The 20,822-nt window shown below is 37.2% G+C and overlaps 1 protein-coding gene across 6 annotated transcripts in view; it reads right to left on the reverse strand.

The window, feature by feature from the left end:
- Positions 1-18,175, reverse strand: part of STXBP5 (syntaxin binding protein 5) — a 109,110-nt gene extending 90,935 nt beyond the window's left edge. For 5 of the 6 annotated variants that reach the window (XM_026705636.2, XM_026705635.2, XM_087939671.1 and 2 more), the window contains exons 1-2: positions 16,716-17,736; positions 15,404-15,501 (exon numbers count right to left, since the gene is read on the reverse strand). In XM_026705636.2, coding sequence (XP_026561421.1) covers positions 15,404-15,501; positions 16,716-16,868 — 251 coding nt within the window. In that variant the 5' untranslated portion in view covers positions 16,869-17,736. Of the gene's footprint in view, positions 1-15,403; positions 15,502-16,715 lie in introns of all 6 variants that reach the window. The other variant, XM_026705634.2, reaches the window with a different exon arrangement.
- Positions 18,176-20,822: the final 2,647 nt, after the last annotated feature.

Below are 20,822 nucleotides of genomic sequence, written 5' to 3' on the forward strand. Positions count from 1 at the left end.
TAGGAGTTACAAATTTCATTTATAAATTTCTCAAATCTTTCTCTGCAATGTCTAAAAACATCATCCTCTTTTACTTACGTTTAAAATGTTCCAGTGCTTTCCTACTGCATGTTTTAGTTACTTTTCCCAATCTTCTCTCTGAGCCTTGAACAATATTGCTCATGAAGTGATTCCAAAATAGCACTTATTAATCCACATTTTTTAACCTGGCAACCTTTCTACTGTAATCATTTTATTTTAAAAATAATCAATACACTCTGTAGGAAAATTCAACCAAACTGAGATATAGACTGGGTAGAAAGTTACAGTAACCCCCCCCCCCACTTTTTCCAATGATTTTCCAATATCAATTAAATTCTAAAGAGTTCCAATAGTAACTGAGATTTGTTATTTTTAACAGTAATGTCCCACTCAAAGTTTCTGAAAACTATTAGGCTTTTTTTCAACCCTCATAAACTGGTTGTTTGAACTTTTAAAAGATGTTACATTATCAGCTGTGCTGGAAAAAAAAGTCTTAGCTTAGCACATGAGCGTCCGACTTTTTGGCTTGCCTGGGCCACATTGAGTGAAGAACTGTCTTGGGATGCATATAAAATATACAATATAGTTAGTGTATATAAATCAGATAAAAATATTAAAAGTTTACGATCTTGTGGGGGCCACATTATCAGCTGCCCAAGGCCACATGCAGTCTGTGGGCCATGGGTTCAATATATCTAGTTTAAACAATTATTTAAGTGATTCCTGCAATATACTTGATGCTGTAAGTCATTATTATAATTACAGTTTTCACATTTAGCAAATTAGACAAATTATTAAGTATGTATACAAATTGATAGGGTTGGGGTTGATCTTAATAACAGTCAAAATTCAGGTTTCCGAGACCCTCCCCCTCCACTCTTTTATTACTAATTTTGTGCTTTGCAGATTCAATAAGGCAATAGGCAATCACTGTTACATTGCCAGCTTTTTTGACTGGGAAACTGCAGTGCAAGCCCAGATGATTTAGCTACTGTTTGGCAAAATATGCCAGGAAGTCTGGCTCAAGAATATATGTACTCTTAAGTCACACTGGCCGATGGTATCAATTCTTGCCAATGCAAAGATTTGCAATTTTAGGACAATTCAGAAGGAGGGGCAGTACCGACACTCCCTGAGTTTAGGTGCCCTAGGTCAGCGCCTACTCAGTTGTAGCCTAAAGCTAGTTCTGATGTCACATACTTCCACAAGAGGCCTCTTCCTCTGAAAAGATAGCAAATGAAGTCTTGTTTGGAACTAGCACTTGTGCTGAAGCAATATACAAATACCTTTACAATTTGAAGATAGTAGGTGGAAAGACTAGGCACAAAAATCTTACCAGTGGGCAGCAATACGCTAATCCAATTTAGAAACCTGGAAATTACATTTAAGGACTAAGCTCTTCAGTCATCATTTGTGAAGGCAGCTTTTGATATCTCAGGCTTGATTAAACAAACCTGAAGAGGAATAAATTAGACACTATTAAAAATAGAGCTGAATTTAGGAAGACTGATCTCAAACTGAATATGAACTGAATATACAGAATTGTGCAAAAATATGTGTATGTTAAAAAGCTAGTATTGGAAGCAAAATTCTGGAACACTATTTTTTTTTAAAAAAATCAAGGTATCACAAGATGCTAAAGAAGAGACTTAAGTCTAGCTGATTTAAAATTATAGTTCGTAAGTTATCTACTATGGATGAAAGATTGGGTAACACTAATGAATAGAAGGTTATTAGAAGTAGAAAGGCATGATTTGAGATTTTGGGTGGCATACTTATTTATGGTATGACAAAGTTAAAGTAAATGTGGAGTTCAAGAATCATTTTATTGAACATGACTTATTAAGAGTATGGAACACATGGACATTTAGGTTATATCTGAAAATATGTTTATGGTTGTCACCACAAGAAGCATATTACCAAAAAAGGCATGATAATTAAGGATAATGGTTAACTTATAGTGATATATTAGAACTCGTCAATGGTTTTCCTATGTATAATTATTAAATTAAATGAAAGGACTTTGGGCAGTAAACATGAAAAGAAGGAATCTGAAATAGAATTATGTATAAGAGAGTATTTAGTATTATTACTAAAATTTATAAACGGCTATTAATATTTAAAATAGAAAATGAATGACGGAAAGAACATATGATAAGATCAACTAAACTTTAGCATATAGTATACAAATGGAACAATGAGATGTCTGCATGAGAAGGTTGAAATTCACATTGCATTATAATCTTAAAAATGTTTTTTTATAAAATGATGTATTCCTGGTATTTGCCACCGGAAAAAAATGTTTAAAATTATCCATCCTCAAATGTACCTTGGAAATGCAGGTAACAGGAGGGGACATTTTATCATGCTAGATGGACATGTACAAAAGCAAAAAAATTATTAATAATAATAATAATAATAATAATAATAATAATAATAATAATAAGATTGTAAAAACTAATATACAGTTGAAACCCAGAGATATTACTTTGGGACTAATGGACAAACAGCTGGAAAACATGAAACATTTTTTGATAAATCAAAACATTTGTTTTCATAAATGACAACAATAGCAAGACTTTTATATGCACAACAATGGACATTACGTATAACAGAAGAATGGATCATAAAGTTGATGGAGCTGGTAAAATCGATGGCTCCAATTAGAGGAAAGACATTAATTTTAATGCTGGTTAAAAAACACCTTTGGATTTTTTGCATGAAACAAAAAATAATTAAATGACATATGGATATGATGTTTACAAAAATGGTAAAGAGTAATAAAAATGAAAATTATGTTGTAAACTTAAGGCAGAGGTCTCCAACCTTGGTAACTTTAAGTCTTGTAGACTTCAACTCCCAGAATTCCTCAGTCAGCATAGTTGGGAATTGAAGTCCACAAGTCTTAAAGTTGCCAAGTTTGGGAACCCTTGACTTAAAAGAAAAAGCTTAATATAAATTTGTATCTATTATCTGCTGTGAAAGAGAATCAGAAGTCAAAAAAGAAAAGGAAATGTGGACATTAAGACAAATAGCTTCTAAAGCTAGTAAATGTAAGCCATAAACAGTTTGTAGCAGACTCACTTATTATTCACAGATTTTATATATATAGCCTTCAGTGTTCCATTCAAACTAATAAATTATTTCTTACAGGTAATAACTCTGACATAAAAATGCACCAGCCAACATACAGTATGTGGGGCACTTTTTATCATTCCTTTTGAAGCTTAATACTATAAATTGCATAGAAAAGCTTCATAACTTAAATATTTTCCCATTTATATTTGATCACTAAATATAAATTGTGTGGCACTAAAACAATATTTATTCATTTATTTAGTCCCATTTGTACAGCCAGCCATCCCACATAGAAGAAACTCTGGGCAGCTTACATGATAATCAAAATATATTTTGAAAAAAATCAAAAGAACCAATCTGAATTAAAACTAAAAACTAGAAGAAAAAATAAAAATGAAAATGGCAACAAAACAGAGAAAATGCATTCCATTAACTGTGATACAGCCATCCAGCAAACTATATTGTAATGCAATCTTCAAACTAGTTGACAAAAGCATGTTTTAAAGGCCTTCTGATGGGCCAAAAGGGTTGGGCCCAGTCTCACCTTGGCAGAGATGATGTTTCGCAGAGTGGGGACTATGGCAGAAAAGGCGTTTTCCCTAGGGACCTGCCTGATGACACTCCCTGCCCAATGGAATCCACAACGTGCTCTCTTGTCAGAGCTAATGTAGATATAATTGGGAAGAGTTAGTCCCTCAGATATCTTCAGTCCATGCTATGTAGGACTTTAAAAGTTATAATCAGCACCTTGAATTGGACCCAAAGCAAATTGGCAATCAGTACATCTCATGTACCAGAGTTGTAACATGTGCAGATGTCAGAGCACATTTAACTGCCCACACTGCCGCATGGCAGAAAGCTATCTCCCTGAGTTACAATGGAGTAAGCAAATCAGTCAAGAGAAACAGTATTGGAAAAATCCAAGAAGCATAAAACTGGATGATCACTTATGAATCTTTTCTTGCAAATTGAGAGTATAAGACATGGAGATGCCACAATAAACAATCAACTTAGGCAGTAAGGTAAGAAAAAATTATAGCCTATCTCATATGGAAATTCTTTATAACATAAGGATACAAAAAATAAGTTCCTACAATATGTCCAGTATAACTGTGCAGTGTTTTGAGTTCAAAGGCTAAAAGGTCCTTCAGTACTTGCAGAGGTACAAAACACAGCATCTATTTGTAACTCTGTACACAATATATGTCTTTTCCTAGAATTGTGCTGCAATTTACCAAGGCAGCCACAGAAACTCAGCTTCTTTAAGGTAGATACTATTGCATACGTCTGGTCACTCTGAAGCACATTTTTTCTGTTAAATCTGTAGCACTGTACAGCAACAAAGAAAGCCCAATAATAATCAAATTATTCAGCTAAAATATTCTGTGGCTAAATTCCTCAAAAATAAAAGGAAGAATTTGCTAGAATCATGACAGTATGTCATTTCCTCCAATTATCAAGAAAAGAAGCAGAATTCCCCTCCTCCAGCAAAATATGGCAGCTGATTAGATTCTCAGAAGAGCTTAGTGACAGCTGGTGCCCACAGCAGTTGGTGGAATGAAGCCAAGAAGTCCCCATAGCTGGAGCCCACTGTAGGAGAATTTGGCATTTGTCTGACCCATACAACACAAAGCAATATTTTTACATCTACTGAATGTCCTGACTCATACTGGGAACTCAATGTTTATATATGCCTGGATGAACTTCCAGAAATGTGCATGACATTACTTTCCTCTCACAGCAGTAAATATTCAGAGGAGAGCAATGTGCGGTAAAAGTTGCTAAAAAGGCAAGGATTGTGACCAAAGAGTACATAAGACTTTGGAGGAATCAACCTAAAAAAATCACAAACCCCAGAATTATAGAAAATATAGCTTTTAATCAAAATATCTGCCAAAGCCAAAGTGTTTATCTCCATTTTAATCTAAAGCATTCTTAGGTTTCTGGAGCTTCAAGAAGGACCTCCATTTACTTTTGATAAAGAAACCAAGTATAAAGAAATATAAAAATATAGGTGCACATGGATCTGGATTTCAAGGGCAATATGTGATTTAAAGCTTGGATGGGATGTTCCTATATCACCTCTCAGAAATGCTTTAAAGTAGCTGCAGTATTAGTGGGGTTTTCATGGGTGGCCTTCTTGGTCAATAAGCAATTCTAGGAAAAGATCAATTTGTTTAAGGTATTCTCAACAGGTGCATGCTCATATGAGTTCCAAGTCACACTTTTCTTTTTGAACAAATTATTTCTCACAATTCTAAGGGGGTTTCAAAGGTACACTGTCAAATTTCTGGAAGTAATTTGAAAATGTTGTTAATAGTGATGAAATAATTATTAGTATTTCATATAATAGTCAATGTAGTGAATATTACAGAAATACCATCAGGGCAGTTAATACCGGGGCAATTCAATCATTAGATACTCAGCTGAAATAATGGACTGGATTCAAAAAGAAGTAAAAAAAACCATCTGGATCAGAAAAAGAATGATAAACCATGCCCTAAGTCCACACAGTAATATTGACGGAGTCTACTTACCAAGGAAAACTGGTGGGCATGGAATGTTGCAAGTGCACTAGACAGTTGAAGAAGTAAAAAAGTCATTGGAAGAATATCTGAAGGACAGTGAAGAAGATGCACTGAAACTAGTATACCATGAAAGCTACCAAGTACTGGAAAGACCAAACTGGCCTACAATATAGACCAAATGAAGAATAGAAAAGAGATACAAGGCAGAGCAAAATATTACATAGACAGTACTTAAAAAATAGCAGGCAAAGCAGATAACAACAAGACCTGGCAATGGCTAAGAGCAGGAAAGTTGAAATAAGAGACAGAAGGCTAATTCTGGCGGCACAAGCCCAACCTTTAAGAACAAACGGCATACAAAGCCAGGATTGGGAAGGCAGCAAAAGATAGCAAATGCTGCTTCTGCAGAGAAACTGAAGAAACAGTGGACCACCTATTTAACCACTGCAAGAAAATTTGTACAAACTGGTTACAAAAAAGGACAAACGGCATACAAAGCCAGGATTGGGAAGGCAGCAAAAGATAGCAAATGCTGCTTCTGCAGAGAAACTGAAGAAACAGTGGACCACCTATTTAACCACTGCAAGAAAATTTGTACAAACTGGTTACAAAAAAGGACATGACAAACTAGCAACAATGGTACACTGTTTCTTCAGTTTCTGTGCAGAATACCATTTGTTTGCAAGAATAATCAGTGAAATCACAAAATAGATGAATAGAAAATGATGAAGCTAAAGTACTCTGGGACTTTAGAATTTAGACAGACAAGTACCTGCCACATAACTCCCTAGATCCATGATAGTGAACCTATGGCACGCGAGTCAAAGATGGCATGCAGAGCCATTTGTGCTGGCACATGAGCCGCAGGCAAACTTACCTCACTGCGCATGTGCGCGCCTCACAGCTGGCTTTCAGCTAGTTTGAGGCATTTTTCGGCCTCCCATAGGCCTATTTTGTCACTTCCTGTAATACCAGAAGTGACAAAATGGGCCTATTATTTGGCCTGCAAAGCCTGCAGAGGCTTTTTTCAAGCCTCTGGGAGGCCAAAAAAGGCGTCAAATCAGCAGAAAATCAGCTGTAAGGCGCAGTGCAGTATGAGGGCAGCCGGAGGGGATTGCATGCGCATGCACAGGGGGCTGGGGGAGCACATGCATTGCCTTCTGGGTGCTTTTTGGCACAGGAGCCCAAATGGTTAGCCACCACTGCCCTAGATTTAACAATTGTTGATAAGAAAGACAAAAGAAAATCTGAATAATGGATGTGACATTACTTGGCGAAGTTAAAGAACTGCAGAAAGTAACAAAATTCAAAGATCTAAAAACAGAATAGCTATAGCAATAGCACTTAGACTTATATACCACTTCACAGTGCTTTGCAGCCTTCTCTAAGTGGTTTTACAGAGTCAGCATATTGTCCTCAACAATTTTGGGTTCTCATTTTACCCACCTCGGAAGGATTAAAGGTTGAGTCAACCCTGAGCCAGTGAGATTCAAACTGCCAAATTTCTGGCAGCCAGCAGTCAGCAGAAGTAGCCTGTAGTACTGCATTCTAACCACTGTGCCACCACAGCAATGAAAAACAAAGATAGTATGAATAGTAATACACACCTAGGGTGCAACCAGAGCATCTGGAGCACCAAGTGTACACCAGTGGTATTGTCAAAATCACCATAAATCAATTGCAAAATGAAACTTTGCTTGAAGCCACTTATATAAACACCATTAAATAACTTCTGCCTATTCCAGGTCCTTAGGGAAAGACTCAATAGGTGGATAAAAATGCCAAATCCAATTTAAGCATCTGTCTGACTATATGACCAATAATAATAAATGCTTAATTCCAATCAAACTTTGTTAACAATATCTTCAATTAATTTCTATAAAGAAATAAATACTAAAGTTCAAAAAGTTATTACAATTTTAGCATTTACAGTTACAGTGACCGCATTTAAAATTATAGCTGAAATCACACAGCATGCTTTGCCTTAATTTTTTTAATCATGACTTGTTGAATACGCCACATCGGTCTTGTTTACACATCTGACAAAATTGTAATGGTTTAGTACAGAGCATGAACTTTGTCATTTTTTAAATCTTAGGTAACATTAACACCTAACATCAAAACATCATCAAAACAGCACAACGAAGAATTCTTTCTGTGCCAACTCAGAAAGCTCAAACTGCCCAGGAGCTGTTGATACAGTTCTACAGAGCAATTATTGAGTCTGTCATCTGTACCTCTATAACTGTCTGGCTTGGGTCTGCAACCAAACAAGACCAACACAGACTTGAATGGATAATTAGAACTGCAGAAAAAAATAATTGCTATCAATCTGACTTCTATTGAGGACCTGTATACTCCACAAGCCAGAAAGAGGACTATGAAAATATCTACACACCCCTCACATCCTGGTCATAAACAGTTTTAACTTCTACCCTCAAAACGACACTATAGAGCACTACACGTCAGAACATTTAGACACGACAGTTTCCCCCCTCCCCCTTCATGTCATCACTCTGCTAAACAACTAATTCTCACAACACTGTCAAATTGTCTAAAAAGGCAGTATTATTACATCATTATTCTCATCTTCCCTATTACCTATCTCCTTATTTTCTTATGACTATAGCTTTGTTGCTTGTATCTTACAGTTTATATTATTTACTTAATATCCTAGTATGATTTGTGCTGATTGCTTATTTAGTATCCATGACTATCACTAAGTGTTATATCTAATGTTTTATGATGAATGTATTTTAAAATGACTATGTTAATGATATCACAACTGTTGTATATACATTGAGAGTTTACCTACCAGAAACAAAGTCCTTGTGTGTCTAATCACACTTGGCCAATAAAGAATTCTATTCTATTCATTACCAAAGGGATTTAAATCAAATTTCATATTTTAAATTAAGTTAATAAACATCCATTCTAGCAGGTTGCCCTATAAACTTTGAACAATGTGGTCTGGAACTACAGCCTTCATATAATTGAAGATTACACAAAAACATGTTGTTTGAACAATCGAATTATTTTACAAAGCATGTACGGTATATTGAAGGCCACTAAGTACATCATTAGTGGAATGCTCAATTTCAGTCCTTTATAATGTACTCTAGAGGTGTGCACGAAGGCAAGCTTAGAAAGAAATACCTCATTCAAAATATTGTGTTCTTATTCAGTAAAATTCAGAACTATGTGAGTATTCTTTATTCCACTCTTACAAGTTTAAAGATTTAGAATGTTATGACCATTAGAAGCAATGTGAACCAGATATGAATTGATATTTCCTTGTTATATGTCTAACCCATCCTGAATGCTACTTTCAACCAAGTTGCAAAAAAATATTACTGAGGACTCAAGCAGCATATCTCTGCTCCCACCCACTGGAATGTCTCTTTAGAGTGGAATCTGTCATTAAAAAAGAACCTGCCCACAAACACACCAGAGATCTTTTTAACAATCTCTTGAAGACAGTGCACAACTAACACTGTTTCATCACATTTTTCCTGTAAAGTTTTGATTTTTAAAAAATCTGCTTCATTTTTTTTGCAGGCATTGACATCTTGCTTCCTTAGCAAGATCAAGCAACAGATGGAACATGTTTTTTTTTTCCAGACTACCTGCCAGGACCCAAGCCCAGGAAAAGCAGTCCTGTTCTTTGACGTTTTTATTTGCAAATTGGGAAAACTGCAATAAAAAGCCTACTGATGCTTTTTATTTGCTCCTAGGATATTATCATCTTTTCTGTCAAGTCCTACCAGATAAGGCAAAACTTATGATTTTATAAGCATCTATGAAATCTTTCATAGAACTTATTATGCGACTAGATGTAAATTTTACACAAAATAATTTCAGAATTGATCACACAAATAATTTGATCATAATAAAGATTTGTAAATCTATTTTGAAATGGTTTAACTTATTTTGTTAATAAGATGTTACTCACATCTATTACTTTTATTATGCAATTTTATTTATCCTAATACCAGTAGCAGTACTTGGTCAATCATGAAAAAAAGGATTCTTTGCTCAATAACTGTCAACCAACAAGAACAAAATTTGATCTTAGATCTTAGGATTCAATCTAGTATTTATCAGCAACACTGCAAGTCATACTTTTTCTGAAGTTCACTAGATTACTATTGAAAGTTCAATGGATGAAGTAATCAAGCTTCAATTGAAAAACAGAACTGAGGCTGTCACAGGTAACTAACAAGGCAATAGAAGTCCTGGCATATTCGTATACTGGAAACTGCAGATGAATATCTAAGTTTCCTTAAAAAAAATTACACTTCCTAACAGTTATACCTATTAGAGACTTTACACAAATAATGTTATAACAGGAGTTAACAAAGATGAACTGTGAACTGTAAATGTAAAACCTAAAATGTTTAGCCGGAAATTTAAAGCCAAATGAATGAATGGATTTTAGAATTAATTGAATAAACTTCAAAATTTAGATACAATATGGACATTGGAGACAAATTAAAAATGGACAACTTTCTGGAATGATGTGCAACAAGCAATAGCACTACTGATGCTGTTTGCCTCCGTTACGAATTTGCTTCTCTTTTTATGACTGAAATGTCTTTTTGAAAAATGTATAGTGAAAATTTAAATAAAGAAATCACCTAATCATTTAATCACATGTGAAACTAACAGTACCTGGTATTATCTAATGTATAAAACTGATTTCCCAAATATATTGTTTTATGCTCATAATAGACAAATATCAAAAATATTATTTTATGTATACTGAGAGTATTTACACCAAGACAAATTCCTTGTGTGTCCAATCATACTTGGCCAATAAAGCATTCTATTCTATTCTATTCTATTCTATTCTATTCTATTCTATTCTATTCTATTCTATTGTGTATTTTGTGAGTTTTGTTAGTTCTTTAAATCAATAGTTAAATCCTAATTTTATTTTTCTACAGCTTGCAAAATTTGGAGTGCTAATAGAAATAACCTCCTCAATACATTTAAGAATTAGGCAAAAACAGAATCTGGATGAATCTGACTCAGTCACTCCAGTGGATTCAAAATAGTTTTTTTCTTGTTGTTCCATCAGGTCAAATTCTCAGAGACTGCCTGCCATTGCCTTCGTCCTAGGGCTGAAAAAACTAAATGGCTGAAGGTCACTCAGCTGGTTCTGTGCCTAAGGGTAGGACTAGAACTCAGACTCTTGATTTCTAGCCTGATGCCTTAACAACTACACCAAACTGGCTCTCTAAAATGGGATACAAGTCTCCTAATTAAGATCCTACTGTGTGATATTGTTCAATGCTATGGGTCATCAGAAATTTAAAATAGCTTATGGGTTTTTGCAATCATGCAATTTTTTAATATTTATTTATATTTATTAAGGTTGAATTTTTGCAGATCCCATCTGAAACCCTCTCATTACTTGCTAATCCCAAAGTCAACTGATTCAAATTGATCAACTGTTCAGAGATAGGAAACCCAGTAAGTTACTAGGCTACAACTTATAGGGGACTTAAGAGAATACTATTTTTGACAGGAGGGACATTGTTATTGATCACTGCTTGAAAGTAAATAGCTATAGAAAAGAAACCTTTTGAAAATATGCTATAATAATAAACCATTATTAAAATAAATACCGTAAAAAAAGAGCTGAGTGGCAGCTTGTCTACGGTATCCAAAATCAGAAGACAGGTGTAGCCATTTTTGACTAATAAATTTTACTTAAAAGCATGTGAATTAAGCTCATTTAATTAGAGGTAGTGGAATGGCTAGATTTGTGGGGTCTATGAATCCCAATATTTAAGCTATGATGGTTCCAATCCTTGGAATAGTGGGGCAGTTGAAGTTGCCAGATTTCTGTACTTTGACAACGTAGCCACGCTTTAACATCTAATGAAAGGGCACTAAGTTAGTAAAAAGCATGTATCCCTTAATAAAATATCTTGGTCACAATTGGTGCTACCAAACAAATTTAAAACAAATAGAAGTGCTACTAAAATGCATACAATTAATATCAATGCCAGTGTCAATTCAGCAATGTATAAAATGCCAATGTATTGAAATCAACAAAATTAGTTATCTCATTATTGAAAAGCTTTGCAAACTTTACAAAAGAAAATTATACATTGCATTTTAGCTATGTTGTCATCTGAATGAATTTCGAATTTACTTTAGATGAAGAGGCAATACAGGTAATCCTCGACTTACAACCATTCGTTTAGTTGACCATTCAAAGTTATAACAGCACTGAAAAAGTGACTTACAACTTTTTTTCAGATTTACAACCAATGCAAGACACTTGGCAACTGGCATGTATTTTTGATGGTTGCAGTGTCCCAGGACCATGTGATTACCTTTTGTGACATTCTGACAAGCAAAATCAATAGAGAAGCCAGATTCACTTAACAACATCAGAACTAATCCTTCCATTCCCCCACCATCCAGTTAGAACTGATGAAGCTTCTTTGATGAGAAGTGAAACGTCTTCATCAAGGAAAAAATAAAGTTCAGTTGCCTTTTGAAAAAGCACATTTGATGACTTTGGCCACACCGTTTAAAGAAAATTTATATAAATTGTTTTATAGATGGCATATGCCGCAATCAAAATTGGCTAAAATGTATCCAAATCTTTCCCCTGTATGTTGGAAGTGTAATAAGGAAAATGGAATGTATTATCATTTATGGTGGAATTGCAAACAAGCCCAAAAGTTTTGGCAGAAAATTCAGAAATGGTTAGAAGAGATGTGTAAGTTTAAAATAGAATACAGACGCGAATTTTCCTTGTTGGGAATTAATGTGGGAAAATATGACAAAGATACTATATACCTGATAATTCATGTAATCACAGCTGCAAGATTGGCCTATGTACAACAGTGGAAATTTAAAGAAACTCCAAGTGAAATAGAATTAGGAAAATTTGGATGTGTGCAGAAATGTACCAACTGACAAAAGACCTAAAAAAATAAGGATGAATCTGATTATTATAAAGTATGGGATAAGTTTTACTGCTGGTTAGAAAAGAGGAAGGATCAAGAAAATAAGAAATGATTTTATGTATATATTATATGCTATGTATATAGAATATAAATATGTACTATTGTTATATGACTTAGCAATGTAAGACAACTATGTGGGTTAGGATGATTGCACCAGGTCCATTGTTTTTAATGTCCTTTTCTTTCTTTTTTGTGTTTGTTCAATAAAATTATTTTTTTAAAACAAAAGCACAGTTGAAACTTAACTTCGTTACTAAGTAAACAACTGCAGAGATTAACTTAACTGTAGCAAAAAATGATGTAAAATGGGACAAAACTCACTTAACAACTGTCTTGCTTAGCCAACAGAAATTTAGGGCGTGATTGTAAGTCAAGGACTACTTCTATGTACATTGTTAGGTATAGTTCACTAATTCCATTAATTCCAGGGCCCTTAAAAGAGCCAGATTTGAAATCTCTTTGTCATGTGCAGTTACTTAAGGAACAAGGAAGCAGCAGTAGAAGCCCCTATTAATATATTTTTATATGTAGGATCTTTAAACTAGAGATGAATTTGACTAGTCTGATGAAAGTTGGTAAAAGTAAAATTTTGTTTAAGGTGAATTTATGCAAAGAACAGTAGAAAGTAGGTCTCACTATATATTTTACTAAATATTTAAAAGAAACTAGAAAAATGCTTTCAGCAGTTTATTAAATTTAAAATTTTCACTGTAGTTTCCATAGTGAATGAAGCAAGTTGTATTTATGTAGCAAACCTTTCCAAAAACTATTTATGGTGCTGCTGGTCTCAATAAGTACGTACTCCAGGAATTTGAAATATAGGGCAGTAATCCTCTTTAGCTTCTATGTGTGATTGACAAGTACAAAACCCTATTCCTAGACTTCAACAATCTATTATCTCCATGCCTTTTCTTGCATGGGGAAGTAGAAAAAAAAAACCAACCTTATCATTGCAAATCCAGATTTTTTTTCTGACTTAACAATATTTTACAAATTATAAGCTATCTAATTATCACACTCCAATTCTGCAAATATGCTGCAACTAAAAGGCTAGAGAACATGTTAAATGGTAGAAAACCACACCACTCTACTATTTATTGTATAGAAAGATTTGAAAAGTATATCAAGTTACATGTCCCAAGATTAAAACTATTTTTCTACAGTTAATATAGCCATTTTGTATTTTCAATTCTTACTTGCAAACACCCTATGGATGGCATAGATACAATTATTAAAATTGCTTATGCACATTGAAATCAATAGCCCTTTCTAGTCTTTATGTTATTTTTATCGGCTGTCTATTTGAAAACTAAGACTTTTAACATAAAATTGTGTTCCAAGATTGTGTTCCAGTTGAGCTCTTATCCAACTGGTTATTTTGCTATAATTTCAACAAATGATTTACCCTGACTCACAATTTTACTGCTATGCATCTTCACTTGTTTCTAACGTATTAGCAGTGTCAAAAAAAGAATCACCAAGGGGCTACACTGTTTATTTTACTCCACATGGAATATAAGCCTCCACAATGAGTCCTACCCTCAATGAGGGCAGGTCAACATATGGAAACCAATCCCAAATGTTCAGTATTTTTCTAAATTAGCAACACATATTCCTCCCTCCGAAGCAAAGTCAAAAAGTGCCAAGAGTTGAGAAGGACTTGCAGATAGAATATACAATGCAGACAGAAAGATGCTTAGTTTGTAAACAGAGAAACGGATTAATTATTGAAGGCACAGATTGCATCCAACCTTTCTTTGAAATATAATTTTATTATAGTAACACTTCATTGGAAGTATTTTTTATAGTTTGTAATTGGTAAAAAGACCAATGGCTTCACCCCTATCATCTTTTAGTTTAAAAAAATGGAATAGGTATCTTAATAAAATCACCATTAACATTTTAATTAAATTAAAATTTTAACAAATTAACATTACAATAATTTTTGTAATTTTAAGATGTTGCCACAGCAGAAGAGGTCATTAAAAGGTAATATCTCTTAATAACTTCATAGATATGTCCATGTAATTTTCTTGGCAAGAATACAGAAGCAGTTACTGTTTCTTTACTCCATCCCCAAATGAATTACTTTTGTTTACCTTAAACTTCTACTAAAGAAACACCATCACTTATTAACTATGTACCTCCTAGATCATCTACATAAGCCAACAATTCCTTTATATCTCAAAAGTTTTCCCAAAGGAGAATATATTGTTAGTGCTTAATATACTTCCATTCCTTTTCTATTGAGAAACATTAAATACTATCAGTGCTACCAAGAAAGCCATATATTGGCTCTGTTTTGGTTCTCGAATTGAGTTATGAAATCATCTTAAACTAGATCATGTTGCAAGCCACACAAAAACTACTTCATTTACCATTAAACAAAAATATTTAACAAAACATTTTATATAACAGAATCCAGTGCTACATTTCTGATTCACATTTTAAGGTACAAGGTTACAAGGCAACACCCCCCCACAACAATCTAATTCAGGTTTTTGGTTTACAACATAGAAAATAATTAGTCTGCTTTAATATTCCAGGAAAGCTATCAACTCACAACAATAAAAATAACCAACATGTTTTCCCATGATGTCTTATACTTCCAATACTGGAATACTTAGATTACACAAACAGAAGTAAATGCAAAGGAACAACTTTTTGGTCTCCCCCATTCAAATGCATACCTGGCTTGCAGAGTGCTTTGTCACAGTAACTCCAGGACTAAATAGAACACAAGGACGGCCTTCTTAAGAATTTTCTTTTAAAAACATAAAAGGATACAGCCTTAAAGCGCCAGTTTGTGTTCCAATGGCAAGTATCTTCTGAACAGGATCAAAAGCCAAGGCTGAAGGCTGATAGGGGAAACCATGGCGTACAGTCTATCAAGTCAAGGTAGTGAAGCAGTGGTGATTCAGGCAACCAAAGAAAAATAAAAAGCCAATGTTTTAGGAAGAAATGATTTCATTTACTGTACAAAAATTTTTTTTAACTTGGGGGAAAATAGATTAGAATGCATTTGAATCTTACTGAGCATACAAATAACAAAATAAAGTCTTTGCTTAAATAAATTCATTCACTTCTCACTTTACTATTTTTACAAACTCTTGCAGAAATTAAACAACTATTATAATCTGAGACAGACTGAGAAATTTGACCATGCAGCCATTCCTGTAAATTAAGTGTTCACTAATTATTAAAATAGCTCTTCGGAGAGTTCTCTTTCTCTGAAGGCCTTAAATGACACAAAAGTTAAAAACACACATAGGCACTTCTGCATTTAATGCATTACAATGGCCACCAATACGTCCCCCTTTTATTTTTTAACAATTAGAGGTATACTTAACCTGTGGGGGGTAATGAGCAAGCAGCACAGGCAAAGCCAGTTAAACCAAAATGTTTTTTATCTTAAGGATCATCCTAACCCATTATTTAGATAAAGTATTCAATCCACAAGCCTACAGCAGTTTAGGCCACAGGTGTCTAAAGGTGGAGAGGAACATCCACTTCCTTTTGTGTTTCAATTTGGCACAGCTGGTGAATTAATCTGCTGCATCACCGTTTTGGAATTTAAGGCTCCAACTGCATTTACTGCATCCCATTGGAAAAGAAATATCCCTTCCTATTAGTATTACTTCTTCCTCCATCCCCAAAACGAAGAATTATTCCCTCTATTTAGGGAACCACATTTACTGAAGACTGTTAAAATCCCCGGGTTTGCTGGTAATGCAGAGCATTTAGTACTCTGTCCTCTGATCGCATCAGTGGCATTTTAATTGTGTTCAACAGCGAAGCACACATTTAGAGGCTTCCCTCCAAGCATCTTAGATATATACATGTACATATCTGCGGCTTAAAATTCAAGTGATAAATTGCCATTCAGGGGAAGATGCTTGTCAATAAAAGCCGAGGGTCCCTCATAACGTCATCCTCGCGGTTGCTCCTCTTCCCCCACCCACAAATTTAAAAACAAAACAAAACCCACACACATTAAATTGACAGCTTTAAAAGCACCGGAGTCCAGAGTCTGCAGAACCCATCATGGCTACATCATCCTCTGCTCCCCCATTTCTTCCCAACCGGCTGCAGCATTCACCTTGCAGAGCTGGAAGTGCTCGGACTGGAGGGTCTCCTGGATGTCGTTCTCCCGGGTTGCAGACTGCTGCTGCTGCGAGGAGGAGGAAGCTGAAGAGGAGGACGACGAGCCCGCCAGGCCGTCCAACACCTTTCTGATGTTAAATTTCCTCATGGTCTCTCCGGCGGCGCACCCTTTTCTTCTTCCTCCCCCCCCTCCTCCTCCCCCTCTCCACCCCCCTCTTGCCGTGGCTCCTACTCCCGCCCGGCCACACACCTCATCCAGACGAGCGGAGAAAGGGAAGGAGCAGGCGGGCAGGGCGAAGGGTCCCGCTGCAAAGGGAGGGGAAAGCAAAGGGAAGGACGCTTCGAAGTCTCGGCTTTTTTCCCCTCCTGCTTTGCCTTCTTCACCCAACCATTATCATTCCCCCCACCTCCCTCCTCGGTCTGGGCACAGGGTGGGAAGGCAAGGCGCGAGGGGGAAAGAGGTTGCTCAAGGCGGCAGACGCGGACGAAGGGGGCAGAGCAGTCACCCTTATCAGCTGAGGGAGGGAGTGGACCTGACCAAGGAAGAGGAAAGCGCCGAACAGGAAGAGAAAAGGAAGGAGGGGAGCGCACGAAGTAAATAAATCTAGCAGCGAGATTAACGTAGCGCGGCGGCTTCTTTCGGCGGCTCGCCACGCCAGCGCGCTTCCACGCCACACTCAGGCGAAGCAGCTCGCCTCTGGCAGGCGCCTCTGCCCCGACCCCCACCCACCTCCACCCCGGGCGCCCTCTAGGTTCCGGGAAGGCCGCTTCGACCGTCTTTCGCAGGCTGCCCCTCTGCCTGTCTCGCCTGCGCCTCCTTTCCCGCACAAACCCCTAAGCCCCGGCCCTCTTTTTGCACCGACTCTCCTCGCCCACCCCTCCCGCTCTTTGCTACTACCGCTGCGCGGCGTTGGGAGCCCGAGCCTGCCTCTGCCCCCCCCGTCCTCCTCCTCCTCTTCCTCGTGCGGCTGCGAGCCTAGAAGTGACAGCGACGGCCGCCTCAACTTCCCACCCCTTTTCACTTAAAGGGAGTAGAAGCGGCTGTCCATCATCTCGCCGGGTGTCCACCACAGTTTTTTTTTCTCTCTCTTTCTCGCTCCCCGGCGCAGCTGCAATTCCCCGCTGCCCGGTAGTTGGGCTGGCTGGCTGGCTACCCTGCCTCGCCGGCAACGCTGCCCCTCAACGCGACTCCTGCTCCGGGAGTGTCGCCAGCGGCGCTTCCTGGGGACTTTGCTGCCGCCGGCTGTCACACGCCCCCACAATCATCCTCCTGCAAAGGCTATGCCGGCAGCTGCTATTGCTGTTGCTGCCGCTGCTGCCGCCTTCTCCTCGCCTGACAACACAGAAAGGCGACCCCCACCGTGAAGCGGCGGCGGCGGCAACACCGTCTTCCTCCTTCCCCACCACCCCTGTGGTAGCTATCGCTGTTGTCTCCTTTAAACTGCTGGCAGTGGCAAAAGCAGAAACGACCGAGGTGGAGCATGCGCCGTCCAAGGCCTTCCTGCAAGCACCCGGATGTTGCCGTCTTTTCTTGTTATGGGGGCGGGGGGAGGATCCTAACGGCCTTCCTAGAAGGCGTGCAGGGGGGTTTCGGGGCGCGTTGCTTTCTTGGGCGCCCGGGCTAGGGGTGGAATTAAATCCCTTTTTGAATGCAGACGTGTGCGCGCCGGGACAAAAGCGCGCCTTGAAAGGGCTGAGCGGGCGAGTGACGGTCTCCGGGCCAAATTTCGGGTAGCTTCCCGGAGGAAACTTGCAAGGGGCTGCAGCCCAATTCCCGCCTTGCCTCAAGGAAGCGCGGTGGGATGTGCGTCAGAGGTTTTTTTTTTTTTAAGGGGGGGGTCGTCGGAGGGCAATTCTTTGGCTAGGTTCCCGCTGACCCACGACCATTCTGGACCGCGTCCGTCTAACGCCAGGGATGCAGGCACACAGAGCCTGGTGATGGGGCTGGAGGGGCATCCCTGCTGGTTTGCAAGGCGGCATGGCCCAGGTGAGGACGGAGCGCCAGTGCGCCTCCGTTCAGGTTGAGGCAGTAAGAGGGACATTCTGCTGCTCTCTTCAAAAGTCGAAGCGCTCCCGAGGTGACTTGGACGGCCGTTCCCCGTGGGGACCAAATGATTAAAAGAGACGACGTGGTTAGCTTTCTTTGTTTGTTTACTTCTTTGAAGTCTTCTCTTCCGCGTGGAAAAAAAAGGGCAGCTGTATTGCAGGAAGCGATGGAGGGGATGGGGTGGGGGAATAAAAGATGGTGCTGATACTGGGCTAAAGCTTTTTCATTCATGGAGCAGTAAAAGCAGAGTAAGAGGCAGATTAGGACAGGCCAGTCTCGGACAGGAATGACCTCGGCTCAGAATGTCTGTACCACCGAGCTTATGCTTTCCAGAGGGACTTTGGATATTTTTAGAACTGAGGTGTTTTGTTCCTGCTTTCCGTTAATTTGAAAAAAAGTAAACAGGAGATAGCCATAATGGATTTCTCTTCAGATTTCTGTGATGTATCTTAGAAGTGCCTTCAAGTTTCTAGTGAAATTATTAGATCAGTTTAAGGCTAGCTTATATGGAAATGGTTGTGTTTGAACAAATTTTTATCCCACCACATCTAAATAGTCTTTTAAATCAAAAGCAAATGTAAAGTGTAAAATAAAATAGGGGAAAAATAGTATAAAATAAGCATGAAATCATTAAAACTAATTCAGAAACTTATTTTAATTAAAACAGTTGTATTAGTTACCTTAAGACTTCTTGTTTCAGACCCAGAAATTTAACAGATATTATAAATTAAGTCTTTAATCCTATGGAAACTTACTCCAAGGTAAGTGAATGTAGTGTGTTTTGAGCATAAGCATAGCAGATTTGCAAGCCCAGTTAAAGTAAATATCCATAAGCATTGTTAGCCTCTTTCTGTCTCTCGCTTTGTTGTAGATTGAGCAGTTCAGCAGTCATTTTTCATTTCCCAAAATACAGCTAAGTTAACTGTTAAACTTATGTCTCATGAAACTGAATAAGCCTGGCCTGTTTTACATCAAAATGGAATGGAATTAAAGGGAAAATATGTAGTATTGTATCTTGACCTAAAGCTGGTAGCAGCACCTAATCAATGCTAGCTGAACTTGAACAATAGTATTCAGGATTGAATTAAGAAAATACAGGACTGTAGACTGGATTGAGAACTTAAGTAAACATCTAGAAATAAGGGAAATTGATACCTGTATTACTGCCAAGAACAATTCATAGTCATGAACATGTAACCACCAGGAATCAGTTTGATGGAAGTCAGTTTGATCCTTTTATTCTGATATTGAGGAAAATATAGACAGTTCCACTAAAATTTTAGCTATTGGAAGCATTTTTCACTGGTCCTTTTAAAAACTGTGTAAAATTTTAAAAGTCTGATATAGCAAAGAAAAAGACAAATCCTTCTCCTTGCTTACATGTTTCAGCTGGGAACACACATGTATACCAAAATGACCTAAATGATTCTGGGCCTAAGGCAGGACTAGAATTCACAGTATCCCAGTTTCTAGTCTGGTGCCTTAATTACTATACTAAACTGGCTCCAAGAAATATTTTGCCCCTCCATTGTGCTGTGCAGCATTAAGATTCTATTCCTATTCCTGTATGCTTAGCCTGCTATGAGAGAGGTGAGTATTCAGTTTTTTGAACATCAAAGCAAAGTATGTTTGAAGTTAGATCCTATTTATATTGATTGCTGCAAAACTGACTTTAAAAGCATTAGACTTGTAACTTTTGGAGATAACTGAATTTGGAAGACACATTTTAGAATTTAAAAAACTTAAGACTTTTACATCAAAATCCAGTTTTTGATATAAAACTAAGACTAGCCATACATAAATCATGTCTGCTGAACCAATATTTCATTCTTGAGACAATCATACTTAAATTACAACACAAAATTAGAAAATAAAATAAAAGGTTATTTGTACTTTTTCTAAATAATTGTGTCTAATTAGCCCACAACTTATAAAAATGACAAACTTTAACATTTAATTTAAAAAAAACTACATAATTCTGAAATTTTATTTTGGCATATTTATGTATTCATTTTATGTAATTGTAGGATTAAAGAAGCAAAACGATTCAAAGGA

This window comes from Pseudonaja textilis, chromosome 1 (genome assembly GCF_049901715.1).
Source record: "Pseudonaja textilis isolate UNSWEBS1 chromosome 1, rPseTex1.2, whole genome shotgun sequence".
NCBI lineage: Eukaryota > Metazoa > Chordata > Lepidosauria > Squamata > Elapidae > Pseudonaja > Pseudonaja textilis.